The 13,630-nt window shown below is 36.2% G+C and overlaps 1 protein-coding gene across 5 annotated transcripts in view; it reads right to left on the reverse strand.

Annotated features, from left to right (window-relative positions):
- nalcn (sodium leak channel, non-selective) overlaps nt 1-13,630 on the reverse strand; it is a 128,996-nt gene that overhangs the window by 109,417 nt on the left and 5,949 nt on the right. For all 5 annotated transcript variants that reach the window (XM_084121522.1, XM_084121519.1, XM_084121518.1 and 2 more), the window contains 7 exons: nt 13,303-13,485; nt 11,347-11,430; nt 11,092-11,231; nt 10,881-11,009; nt 8,329-8,480; nt 4,749-4,891; nt 4,320-4,424 (listed from right to left, as the gene is read on the reverse strand). In XM_084121522.1, coding sequence (XP_083977648.1) covers nt 4,320-4,424; nt 4,749-4,891; nt 8,329-8,480; nt 10,881-11,009; nt 11,092-11,231; nt 11,347-11,430; nt 13,303-13,485 — 936 coding nt within the window. The remainder of the gene's footprint in view (nt 1-4,319; nt 4,425-4,748; nt 4,892-8,328; nt 8,481-10,880; nt 11,010-11,091; nt 11,232-11,346; nt 11,431-13,302; nt 13,486-13,630) is intronic.

The following is a 13,630-nucleotide window of genomic DNA, read 5'->3' on the forward strand; positions in this document are numbered from 1 at the left end:
TGCAAAGTTAAATAAATAAAAAATAATTTTAAATGCCATGAAAATGCATTTTTGATAACACATATGTAGCAAATAAATTGGGAGAAAATAAGCAAAAAAGTTGGCTACAAAGACAATTGGCAATCTCAAAAACAATTGGCAATTATATTATAATTCTTCACCAACATCATAACCATTTTATAAACACAGGCAAGGTCACAAGAAATTGACTTCATGATCCAGCGAGCATCTATTCACATTTCAGAATCTAAATGCACCATGACTTCACTATGACAGATACGAGGAGACAGCGGCGGAGACAGCAAGGACTAGAGTAGGGAGGCGATGCTACAGCAGGCACCTTGAATCTGGCAAACAACAGAGGCTACTCATATCCATATGTACACAGCCCAGAACTATCAGACGGCTCTGTACTTGAAGCCTTTTTATCATCTGCCTAGTGAAAATCGAAATAAATGGATTGTTTAGAAAAATAATAGCCCACCACTGTTCAACAAACCACATCATTTGATATTATTAATTTCCATAACACAAAAGGTGTGGGATTAGATGCTCGTCTATGTGCCACATTAAATGTTGCCGTACATTTTAAGAAATATATATTGAGCTTCAGACACTTTGTGCCCCCTCCCACTGTTTGCATTCCCATCCTAAGCACAAAAGTGAGAATCTGCCTATGGCTGTTCCTAATGTGCACTGCTGCTGTTCCACTTATGTCTGTCTTTTATCAGTTCAGAAGAATAGATAACCAATTAAACCCACAAGAAATGACAGTCATTAAGCTCACAATGCCCCTTCAGCTCTGACAGATTAAAAAGGTTACTACATAAATAGATATTTAAAAAGTTTCCCCTCACAGTCTGGTAATTATAACTTTGCAATTCATGTGGTAATCTTCTTAAGGGACCTTATTGAATTATATTACTTTTTATAAGACAGTCACAAAAGGGATGGTGCAAATCTTGCCAAAAGAGTATCATCAGGCCCCAGGAGAACCTTATTCTTTTTTATTTCTTTCAGATTAAAGGCATCATTCCGAGTCGTATTGTCTAACACTCAATAAACCAAGGTTTTGTGTACCCTAAGAGATTTTTCTTCAATAAGACATTTCAGCGTAATTAAAATTAAGACACAGAAAGGCTATTTGTTTTCAAGGTCACAACAGTTAAATTTGTTAACTCAGGGCCATTTTTTAATTCTGGTTAGTCAGGGGTTAGTGTTTTCACACTTAACATTTATAAACCCTTTGTTATCATTCTAATTTGCATATTTATGAGGTCACAATGTTATTGTTAATGTTACTGCTTTAATAAACGCATGTCCAAAATTGTATACAAACGTTACAATCACAGTACCAATGTAAATAAATTGATTGCATGAATCTGCTTTCTTATTACAAATGGATAAAAAAGACAACATGAATTAACTAAAACGGTATCAGTAAGCTGATGTTTCTTGCCCAATATTTCATGACAGGAAATAGCCAACCAAGATTCTCACACATTCCTAAGCTATTTCTACCTGTGAAATTTTAGACACCCAAATAGCCTTACCTAGACCAAGAGCAAAAGACTACATTATACTGTTTTCGCTGCCGACATTAAAGATAAGGAATCGATTCAAAGTTTCGTAAATGGAAATGGACTTAGAAAACTATATTTTACTGAAGACAATTCAACTTTGTGTCCCTCAGAATGAGATTTGCCTTATTGCTTTTGGAAGGCTTTACTGCAGATTGCAACAGAACTGTATTTCATTTTTAAACCTGTGGCCATTCTTTTCTCATTTCTTAATCATTTATTTCATGGTAGTATGGTATTCTTTGGTAGAGTAGAGTCTTGTGAAATCTGTCAAGAACATGTACATGTCACTACCATTCAAAAGTTTAGGGTCAGAAAGATTTATTTTATTTTTTTCAGCATGGATGCATCAAATTGATTAAAATAATTGACAGTGAAGACTTTTACATACAATTTTTTTTTTTTTTTTTTTAATAAATGCTGTTCTTTCGGACTTTATATTCATCAAATAGTCCTAAAATAAAAGTTTAAAAGTATTTATTAAGCAGCAAAACATTTTCACAATATTGCTGTTTTTACTTGAGACTTTTTTCAAAAAACAAGCTGACCCCAACTTTTGAACAGTAGTGTATATAAAGCTTCTATTTTTTAACAAAAACAATAAATATATATTATTATTAAAATATATATTTAAATGAAATTATAAAAGTATTTATACATCATAACATTATTTATATTCTGAAAAAAACAAACCCAAATCCAGAAAAGTTGGGACTTTTTGTAAAATGCAATAAATCAAGAGTCTTATCATGAGAGAATTGTCAAACAATTCAAAAATCACATTTGTAAATGCAAGATTGCAAAAAAAAAAAAAAAAAAAAAAAATTAGGTCTTTCACCTTCTACCATACATAATATTGTGAAGATTCAGGGAATCTCAGCACATGTAAGGCAAGGCAGGAAACCTCTGTTGAAGGTGCGTGACCTTTGAGCCCTCAGAAGGCATTGCATGAGAAACCGTCATGCTACTCTTAAATACATCCATATGGGCTCAGTTTCTTTGGAAAAGAACTTAACAGTCTGCTACTGCATAAAGAAATGCCACAAGAAATTGCCACTTGTCTGTTACACAGGTATAAAAGCAAACATCTGCCATGGTATGGGGTGCATCAGGATTCACTTGCATGTGTGTGAAGGTACCACTCATGTGGAGGCATATATTGGTATTGTACAGAGACATTTAATGCCATCAAGATGACATCTTTCCTGGGGAGCGAGGCAATGACCATGCCTCATTTTGCACATGCTAAAACAGAGTGGTTTCTAGACACTGTACATCATAGAAGGGATGTGCTTGACTGTCTCTTATTGAAAATGTATGGCACATCATGAAAAGGAGAATCAGACAACGATGATCACAGACTGTTGAGCAGCTTATCAGGCAAGATTGGATAAAAATTCCACAATTAGAATCCTAAATTCCCAAACATTTAAAAAGTGTAATTAAAAGGAAAAGTGATGTGACACAGCGGTAAACATGCCTCTGTTCCAACATTTTTGGAGTGTGTTGCAGTCATCAAAGTCAAAATTTGTTTATATTTACAAAATACACTTGGTCAGTGAAAACCAGTGAAAATCTTTTCTTTGTACTTTTGTCAGTTATATAAAGGTTCAAGAGAATTAACAAATCACAGATTCTTGATTTTATTGGATATTACAAAATGTCCCAACTTTTATGGATTTAGGGTTGTATAAGACATGACCATTCTCATTCATGTATTCCAGTAACAAGAATAAGATTTGTTTTGGATTATAGTAATGAGAATTTGGTTTTCTTCATGATTTGTTATTTTTGTTTGTTTCATTTTGAGATGACATATGCATCAGACATTTCTTCATGAGATTTACCCCACTAAAGCAGTGCTGGAATAAATGTTGTGTGCTATAGCCGTTATTTTTCCAGAGTGCACTTCTACAACCATAAGACTTGAATAACGGTGGTCAGGTCACTCCTGTGCTGCCAAAAAAAAAGCTTCCAGCTCCACTCATGCCAACCTCCAAGGCTTTGCTCCAGGACTGGCTCTGGCACTGTGACTGGCGCAGTCAGGGATACACTATGCCTCAGTTCACACAATTACACACACAACTTTTCACACCACACCCCCACTCCAGATTTTCTGTGCATTTGCACCATTAGCTTGGTTAGTGTGAATTTCTCACTAAACATTAGGTAGGTGATGGTTGTATAAAATCAACAGGACAGGTTTCCCCACAGGAGAGCTTTGCAGGCAGGAAAGCAAGAGCATTTAGGGTTAATTGATCATCTCGATCAGTCACATCAAATCCAAGCTGAATGGCACATTTTCTGTCTTTTCCTTTCTTTTGGTCTGTTGCGCATTCAGCCACGTTCCTCTATGACTCACCCTTGAGTCTGCCAGCCGCCCAATCAGATCTCTCTGTGCCGTTCGGGGCCCCCACCTGACAAGCAGCCAAATTTATTTAAAAAACAGCTTGCTGTTGGGTGTATCCTGCCTGCTGAACGCCAGGGAAGCCAGACTCACAGCCTCCAGGGAATTATGGGAAGAATTCCTTCAGATGTCTGTGTTGGTGTGCATCAGTCTGTGCTTAATAATCATACATGCTGATTTTGATATTTTTGCTTTGGTTGGTTTAATTACATCTGCCCATATATATTTTGAAAAGAGGGATGATCAAAGAGATTAACAAGTGTGGAAAATTAATCACACACCAAAGCTTGCTTGCTTTCTGTGCAGATGTGCGTAAGTGTGTTTGCATTTACCTGTGTAGTAGCTGTTGACGTGGTGCTGCTCCGGGATCCCCACATTTGCTGAAACTGCACTCTGATCTCAGCAAAAGTTTCTATAATTACAGCGATGAACACATTCTGGGAACACAAGCAAACAAAATGAATGAATGTCCATAATTGATGAGATAAATTATATAGAAATGATATATTAAATGATGCAGAAAATTCAGCAATGCCATCACAGAAATAATTTTAAAATATATCAAAGTAGAAAAGTTATTTTAATATTATAATAATATTTATTATATTATTACTGTTAACAATTAAATGCATAAGAGAGAGCATAACAGAGATCCCGAATAACCATGACTTTTCTATGACTAGAAATGAAGGAGGACCCATGTGCCGGTTATCACTATGTTTTTGCAGATCACTGGTGTGAGAAGAAAAGGCTTTTTCCACCTTGACCAGCCAGGCGAGGAAGAAGATGAGCGTGATGAAGTAGAAATATGAGCGCCAGCGTGGGAAGCTGTCGATGGCTCGATACATGATGAAGACCCATCCCTCCTGAGACGCGGCCTCATATACTGTGAAAATACTGGTGCCTGCAAGAGGAGATGACAAGAAGGGTCATGACGGGGACAAGAGAGGACAGAGGAGGGGGAGAAGCTCATGTTTGAGATGTTCCTGTGCCCCCAGAGTGGTCTGACTGGGCACTGAGACAAAAATTCAGACATAAACACAGTCTTGGCATTAGTGAACCTTGTCAGGTGCTTCCTATTACCCAGCTATGTGTTTCTGTCTCCAAACAACTGAATGAGATGGTTATCCGCACTTCTGAAGTACTCTTTGGTTCCATGTTGTGCCGGAGTGTAAAAGTATCAGTATATCAAAGGAACTAGGCTATGAAGAACTACATACTCAAGGACAGATTGCATTCATGGCTATTATGTCTTTTTGCTTATGATTATGTATTTTATGTCTTTTTGATCATACAAGTGTGATTTCATAAAAGATGAAAGGAAAGAGGACAAATCCTCAAGGAACTTATATGAATAGTCTTGTTATCTTCAGTATTAATTATGTTATTTAGCCACCCTCACACTGTTCCAAACCCTGTTTTACACAAAGGGAGATGTTTAGTAGAGTATTTCATTGCCTTTTCCATAAAATAAAAAAATTAATGGGGATAAACGTCATTATGGCACAAAGCATTTTTTCTGGGAATGCCAAAGCGGACAGCGCTTTCAAGGAATTACCTCCTTCACCGGAAGTACTGTAGAGTAAATGTTTCTGATCAAAGATCTATTCTTTGCCAATTCAAAATAAAATGTAATGGTTTTGGCCTTGACAACTTTTAAAAAAATAATACAAATAACACAAGCACATAACAAAATGACTAAAACAAACTAATGGGTTTAGTTTGTTACTAAAACCATTGGGACTGGGTCCCAATTCGCATGCTATTCATCCTAAATAGGCTAGTATTCGTAATTAGTATTGGTGTGTCCCAAATCATAGTATGTTGAAATGAGAATTCCAAATATACCTGGATGGTCTACTATTTCCAGTTAGAATTCAAAGTGCAGATCCATGCACACTCTAACAGCTAATATTGCTCACAACCCATTGTGCGTTGGACGAGGATGCGATTAGAACTACAAACACAGATTAAAAACAGCATTGTGAAATTTTATAAAGATACATTTGGTCATTATTTTTTAAATGCATCATTATGCAGATTTCAAAGACATAAGGAGAGTCTCCGCATGAAAGACCCACGAAAGACCCATTTCTCTATGATACGATAGGAAAGTAAAATAAATTGAATGTGGAAGATTTTAAATGTGACAAGATGATTGACAAGGCAGTTTAAACGGTGACAGGATGCACGTAACTAAGCGGCAAAGCGGTCTGTAAAAGACACAATTATGACAAAGTAGTATGTCCCAAAGCTTGCCTAATCTTCTGCTCAAAACTCAAAAAGTATGTACTTTTTCTTCACAAAAACAATACATACTTTAAGGGCATAGTATAAGTAGGTTAATTGGGACGCAGCATGAAATTAAAAAGAAAACAGAAAATATACACCAAAAAAAAGATTCAAAATATAAATAAATACTGCAATAGTATATAAGTAATATTAAAATACATGATAAACAAATGACTTATTTCATATACATGGTGTATGATGTGCTCTCTAGTTCCAAGCCCTCAATGATGTTATCTCTGCACTCACAGTGACCCATGATGGCGTGCTGCGATATGGCTGCCAAAGGCCAGCAGGAAGCATGCCACTCAGTTCTGCTTCCTGCCATTTCCCACCAGGTCCGAGGGCAGAATGGGCCAAGGACACTGGCAGGGCCCTGTAAAGGTTAGCTTCATCACCAACCATACACATATCTTTTACAGGGACATGTTGATGAAATACACCATTTCACTTGGCTTTTTCAAAAAACTGTTAAATCAATATGTAATTCGCATTAGATTAAGTACATGCTTTAGTATAAACAGTAACAGAGTCTTTCCCTGGATGAATTAGAGGGAAATGCACTTGGCAAACTAAAGACTTCCATTAAAAATCACTTAGGGATAAATCATTGTCTCCAGAGATGCCTAGCAAAGGAAACCCTTTTCACATTTCTTACTGGATGGCCTAAGAAGGTATCAAGACTAAAGACCAAGGGGTATCAAGACTAAAAAAAGACAATATTATTCCAAAAGCCTTGACTGTGTTCCTACAACAAAGTTTAAAATTAAACAAAAAAATAGAGATTTAATTTAAATAAAACAAATACATTAAAATAATGAATACAATTATAAACTTGATCTAAAAATGTGATCTATGATATAAATGTTTTTGAAGAAAACATTGTGGTGGGGTCAGTGAAAACGTTGGAAGTCCAACTGGATCTGCAAAAAACATATATTAACCCTGATATGGGACCTTTTTCCAATCATACTTTATGTTTCTGCCTCCCTGAATCTTGGAAGCCAAAATAAGCCATTGTTGTTGAGGCTGCAATCCGCACTGTGAACACGGATGAATGGACGACAGATCACTGATGCAGGAGCGGTTCTGGTTGACTTACACATGACTTATCGGTGTACTGAACTCTATAAAGAAGACTGAGAAGGGCCCTTTCGCAGATCTCAATGTTCTGTAAGTCAACGGTTCAAAGCCACAACTGTTTTTCTAGGGAAAAGCCTCCCTTCATGGCTATTTGGAGATTAGTGGCACTGCTCTGTGCACCTTTCTAGTGGATTTATCTCAAATGAAAACGATAAAAATATGGCATGCTGCTCCGTACAGATCAAGGTGCTTAAATAAACTGGTCTATTTGTGAAGCTGCCTTCACAATGCTTTGAAATATAAGCTTTGCTGAAAATATTACATTTCCAAAATGCAGAGAGAGAGGGCATTTATCTGTTAATGTTTGCTTGCACATAATGCATAGATCAACTCAAAACGCTTCAGCTAAAAATGCAACAATTAATCACACTTTGTCAAAAAAGACATAATTGTTCTTAATCACTGTACATAATTACAAAGGGCAGAGATGGAATAATTTTCCACAGACAATTAAAACTAGACCAATCAGGCTTATATTTCCTGGTAAAAAAGGCGAGAGACAATGTTTTATTGAAGTAGAAGAAAAATAATATTCATAATATAATTAATATTTTTAGCAACAGCAGGACAAATTGACCAAGAGCAAATTGGAGACATACCAAAAAAAAGTGAAATATATGGCAGATAGTTCTGATTGGATGAGCTGTGCTCAGAACTATTTTACATTAATGCACATTCTATGTCATATTATTATATGCTTGGTAGCTATTATTAACTGATATAAATTATTACTACAGTAATATGTAAATATGTTAGTTAGGTTAGGGGTTTTATGTTTGAAAGAAGATGTGAGCTGAATTTGGCAAGCACTACTCATATATTCTTCAGAGAACAGAGTGGATGAAAATTAACAGAGAAGAAACAAAATTACAAACATCATTTTATCATGTAAGTGCCGCAATGACTCACCAAGCTCATTGAAGCCACTATATCCGAGTTCCTGTCTGCTAAGTCCCAATTCTTCCAGATCCATACACTCAAACCCCGCTGGACACTGATAACCCTCCCCGTTTGGAGAGCAGTGTGTATCAGGAATCGCAAGGCTGTTCCATGTCACATTACTGGAAAAAAAAACAGAGTGAGTTTTCAAAGAATTATTATCAAATGTTATATCTTATCAAATCAACCACTATATTGTAACAGGCCATCTGGTGTTTTCACAGACTAGCAGTGTTATCTTGGTGCTCTTTGGCAACATATAAAGTCAGCATTTGGGACTGACAACCATATTTACTAACAGGTGTGACTCTAATTGCCCTGTACATGAGATAGGAGTTTTAAAGGAGAATAAATGCATACATTATATACATCTGTCTTCATATGTATTCATCATCAGGCTAAGCAAAAGCACTTCACCACAATGGTAACCCAGTGTAATTGAAATGGTTCTAAATACCAACATAATTGAACATTAAACACTATAGCACTAAGTTTTTTTCTTTTCTCATCTTGCTCAAAAACATATAAAATAATGACATTTTTACTCTTTACATTACAGTAAGTCCCATGAAAAGCATGCTAGGAGTCAAGTTTCAGTAATGTCAACAGCAAAAATCATTTTCGAGTACTTACTACATTCAACCTACATAACTGAATCTATTATATTGCATATTTTAGAGAATTACATTAATCAAAAGCAAAGAAATCAAGTTTAGAAGGAAAACACAATTTTGTTGTGTAAATCACACAATCTGTGTTTTCCTGTTTTTCTTTACACACACACACACATGCTACTTTCATTCTCTCAGATTTTCATGTTTAGATGTTGCTTAGCTTATAGACTGTATTAGCTCTATTGCATAACTAAACTGTATTTAGCACTCTAAATAAAACTTACGACCTTAATGTCCCTGAAAGGTGATAAAAGATATACCTATTCTAACACACATGCATATGCAGACCGCTTTAGATTGGACCACAGGTGTTACTTCAGGAGGCACTTGATGTCTCTAATGAAAATTAATGCTTTCAAATTGCCTTGCCAGACATACTTTCAAATTGTTTATTAAAGACTCTGAAATGAGTAGGGATCATTGATTGCAGTATCACAAAGGCCAATCAGAGGCACAGCGGCGAATCAAAATAGCTTTAATTATTCAGTGATAAATAATCCACCAAAGAGATCATCCCTTTGAAGAAACTGATAACAATCACTAGTCAAAAGATACTGATAACATCATAAAATTATCCATTTTATAAGTATTGTACACTTAAATGGATATAAAATGCTAGAAAATACAGACGGAAACAGAGATTGTATCATATTGATCACCTGTCATAACTTGATGCCTGTAATTGAGAGAAATGTGTGGGACATTTTCTAAACAAGGTGATAGTTTATGATTGGCAAGGTCACAAGGCCTGTGCTCATTCATATTTTAAGCACCCAAAATATAAAACGTTGTGACATCAAATCTAAAAATATATCCCCAATAGACAAGTCTGGCAAACTCCCTAGCACATTTATCCAATTAAATCCATGTGTAATTCAGATAGTGACTAGCCAAGGACACGTATTGTAGTTCTGCATGATGATCAACACAGAGTTTTTCTGAAATACACTTCCATGACGCATAAAAATACTGCCTGTCTACATACATTACATGGCAGACAATATTTTTTAACCTATGACTATGACACCTTTTGAATAATAATATGTTGAATGTCAGTGCAGTGAGATATCTCACAATATAAGAGCACTTTTCTCTCATGCACATATAGACGGATTGAGGCCAAGCAGCCGAAAAGAGGCGAGCATGTGCATGATGCCCAGGCAACAAAGGAAACATTAATTATTGTGATTAGTGCTCAGCACACTCTTCTGTTGCTGATGGTTTAGGTTCTTTGTTTTAGTGGCTCTGACACGCCACACATCTGCAACGGAATTTTAAATAGGCCTGGGTTTTAAAAGAGAACCACCTCCACAGCTCCATACACACGCTGCATTAAGACTGCGCTCAACCCTGCTTTTGTCACGCCCTCAAGTTGGGATGTGTGCGAGTGTTCCAGCAAGATTTACTGTTCATTTTTAGACATGAATTTCTGTTGGCTTTTCAAGCGCCTCCATGTGATTAGATATGAATGAGAAATTCAGACAAACATATCATATAATGTGGCTGTTCTTACTTGAGTGTTTATGAGGCTGTAACATCACATGATGAAAATTATGATCTGTTATTAATTCCATTTACAGCTGCTAATGGGATTTGTATTCCAAAGAACAGATGTGTGTGGGAGGTCTACAACAACAGACGCATACTTCTTATCTTGCTCTGATGCCAGGAAAAACTTCAGTATTATGTTAAATCCCCTTGATTCATCCCAGGGATAATAACCACAAGGAGTATGATAAAACTCACCACACAAAGAGAAGTTCTTGATTTCTTGGGCTATTAGGTTAAATTATTTTATTGGATTTAAAGAGAACAGTTGAGAGAATAATGATGATGAAACTTTCTTACTATCTCTGAGTACCATTGATGACACAGTGAAAATTGAAGGTGCCAAACATCTGAACCCCCAGGATTCCATACAGGAGCAGGAAAAACAGCAAAAATATGGTCACACTCCAGATCTGTTCCCCCGACCGCCTGAAAGGAAGTGAATTTTAACTGGTGGATATGTTAACAAGATTACATTTCTCACATTCTTTGCACTTGTGGGGCTTCTTACTTGAGAATGTTGGTTATCCGGGTGCGCGGCAGTTCAAATCGGAAGTAGATTCGGAAGGCTCGGATCATAATGAGGGCCCTCGGTATGCGTATCATTCCCCAGGGTGACATTTGGTCCACTATCTCTGCTATTTCAAACACCTTGAGACCATTCAGACGAACAAGCGGATGAGTGGAGTTACCTATGAAGCTCACTCCTTTTTAATTTGAAAGAAACAATTCAATTTGGAAATAACACTAAACACAATTTTAATACCTGAAGCACAAGAGAGACCCAGAGGAAGACCACCATGAAGCCATCAAACATGCACCAGCGGTCTTTAACATAGGAGTTCTCTCCCTGGAAACAGAGGCAGGTGATAAGACACAGGCTGTAAATGAAAGTCCACAGGTGAGTGGCAGCTGGTCTACCGGTCTAATGAAAGATTGTGGCAGCTGTTAACAACAGAGCCAGCCAAATTCTGCAATGTGAGCACTTCAGAGTATTAATCCTGCCAGACATTGCCTAACAAGTACCTAGAAAAAGTAAACATGGCACAAAAAATATATAGTTAATGAGAACAATCAAACTATGTCTCTAGTGGTAGAGTAAATATTCAGGTAGAAGCATAACATGCCCATAAAAAATAACTATATAAAAAGTTAACTGTATATTTCCGTTCATGTAACTGGTTTCTTTTAAGCATTTATTTTTAAGCGTTGACTAGTTTATTTTAAATAGTCCTGTTGAGACTGAAAATTTCTGGTTGAAGAAATAACAGTAAAGACAGACATATATAAATAAATGCATACATAAATGTTAATTAATAATGTGAATTAATATAAAAATATTAAGCAGAAAAAACTGTTTTCAAAATTGGTATTAATTAGAATTGTTTCTTAAGAAGTAAATTATCTTATTAGAATGATTTTTGAAGGATCGTATGACTGATGACTGGAGTAATAGCTGCTGAAAATTCACAGGAATAAATTACATTTTAAAATATATAAAAATATAAAAGAGTGTATTTTCTCATTAGGTTTACTGTATATTTGATCAAATAAATGCAGCAGAGGTGAGCATTAAAAACTTCTTTAGAAAACATTTTAAAAAATCTTACTGACCCCAGTGGCATATAATATATATTTTTTGAAAGTACATATATTCCATATAGTCTTTCAATAAATATGAGGCCAGAAAGGGTTTGTTTCAAGTAGACTGCAGCATGTCACACAGCATGTGACACCACAGGGTTTATCATGTCAACTACCTATTCACACATGGAGCTGGTGCACAGGAAATGACATCAGAGGTGTGACGTGCTCAGGTTTGTTTGTTTGAGTGAATACTGCCTTCACGCTCCAGTGGCTTTTCTTTGATTGAGAGACAGATACTTCAGTGGATGAAACACTTGTTCTCCCAAGACATCTGCCCAGAAATCCCCTGGGATTTCAGAGCCTCTGATTAGCTCCAGTGCTCAGATCTCACACTGTATTAGTAGGCCACAAACATGATTTTTGTGTGAAGGTCTGACTGACTTTATTGATGGCAACTGAGACTGAATTTGAAATAGTTAATGCTTAATAATGAGTTACTTAAACGAAAATGAAAATGGCCTAATTCACAACAAATAATTAATTATTTACATTAAATCAACGATTAGACTACTGCATTAGTAACTGTTCATAATGCTGTGTCCGAGTACAGAATATACCTAATGACCAAAAATATACCTGCTAACAGTGATAAAGAAAAACACAAGTCTGATTTTCACAGATCATAATCACTCCAAAGATTGAAATACAAAACAAATATACTGGCCTAATTAACTGAGTTGAGGTCACTGTATAATAATGATGTGAGTTCCTCTCCTTCAATAAAATTAAAATGCATGTGTTAACTTAGCATATAATTGCTGCAAGGTTAATCACCCTGTCCTCATACGATCTCAGGGCTAAAAAACAAACAAATTAATTACTCTATCTTCTACATACACCTTCCTGCTTTCCATGCCAGAGGAAAGATAAAGAAAATCATGAACGCATCTTGTGGCTGGTTCAGAAGGTAAATTACTCACTATTCAATTTTTCTCTATGGGGTTGTTATTCCTGATTCACCAATTAAACTGACCACACATTATTCAGCCACCTGTCTTTTTTATTCACTTCCAAAGGACATTTTCCTCATTCTATTTCCGCTATAAATCATGACAATGCTGATTGAGTGTGTTACCTTGATAATGCCCCTGATATGCATTTTGGCGATCATCTCTGCAGTGTAGAGGAACATCAGTAGTGTGTCCAGGGTGAAGGTGACATACTGCAGAGGCGGGTAATGCTCAAAGGTCTTAGGTGTATTCATACAGACCGAAATGACACTGATTATAGCGCAAGCCCGCAGGAGAGAATGAACCCACTGAAGACAAAGAACACAATCTGTTTTAGAGTGTGGCACATACACAGGGTTTCAGTTTTGCACCCTGTCCTGAGAGGGGCTGTGTCTGTCCACTATACACTAAGCAAAAGGAATTAGTTTAAAGAAATAATTTACCTGAAAATTA

The sequence above is a fragment of the Abramis brama genome, assembly GCF_963993115.1.
Source record: "Abramis brama genome assembly, chromosome: 8".
In the NCBI taxonomy this organism is placed as follows: Eukaryota; Metazoa; Chordata; class Actinopteri; order Cypriniformes; family Leuciscidae; genus Abramis; species Abramis brama.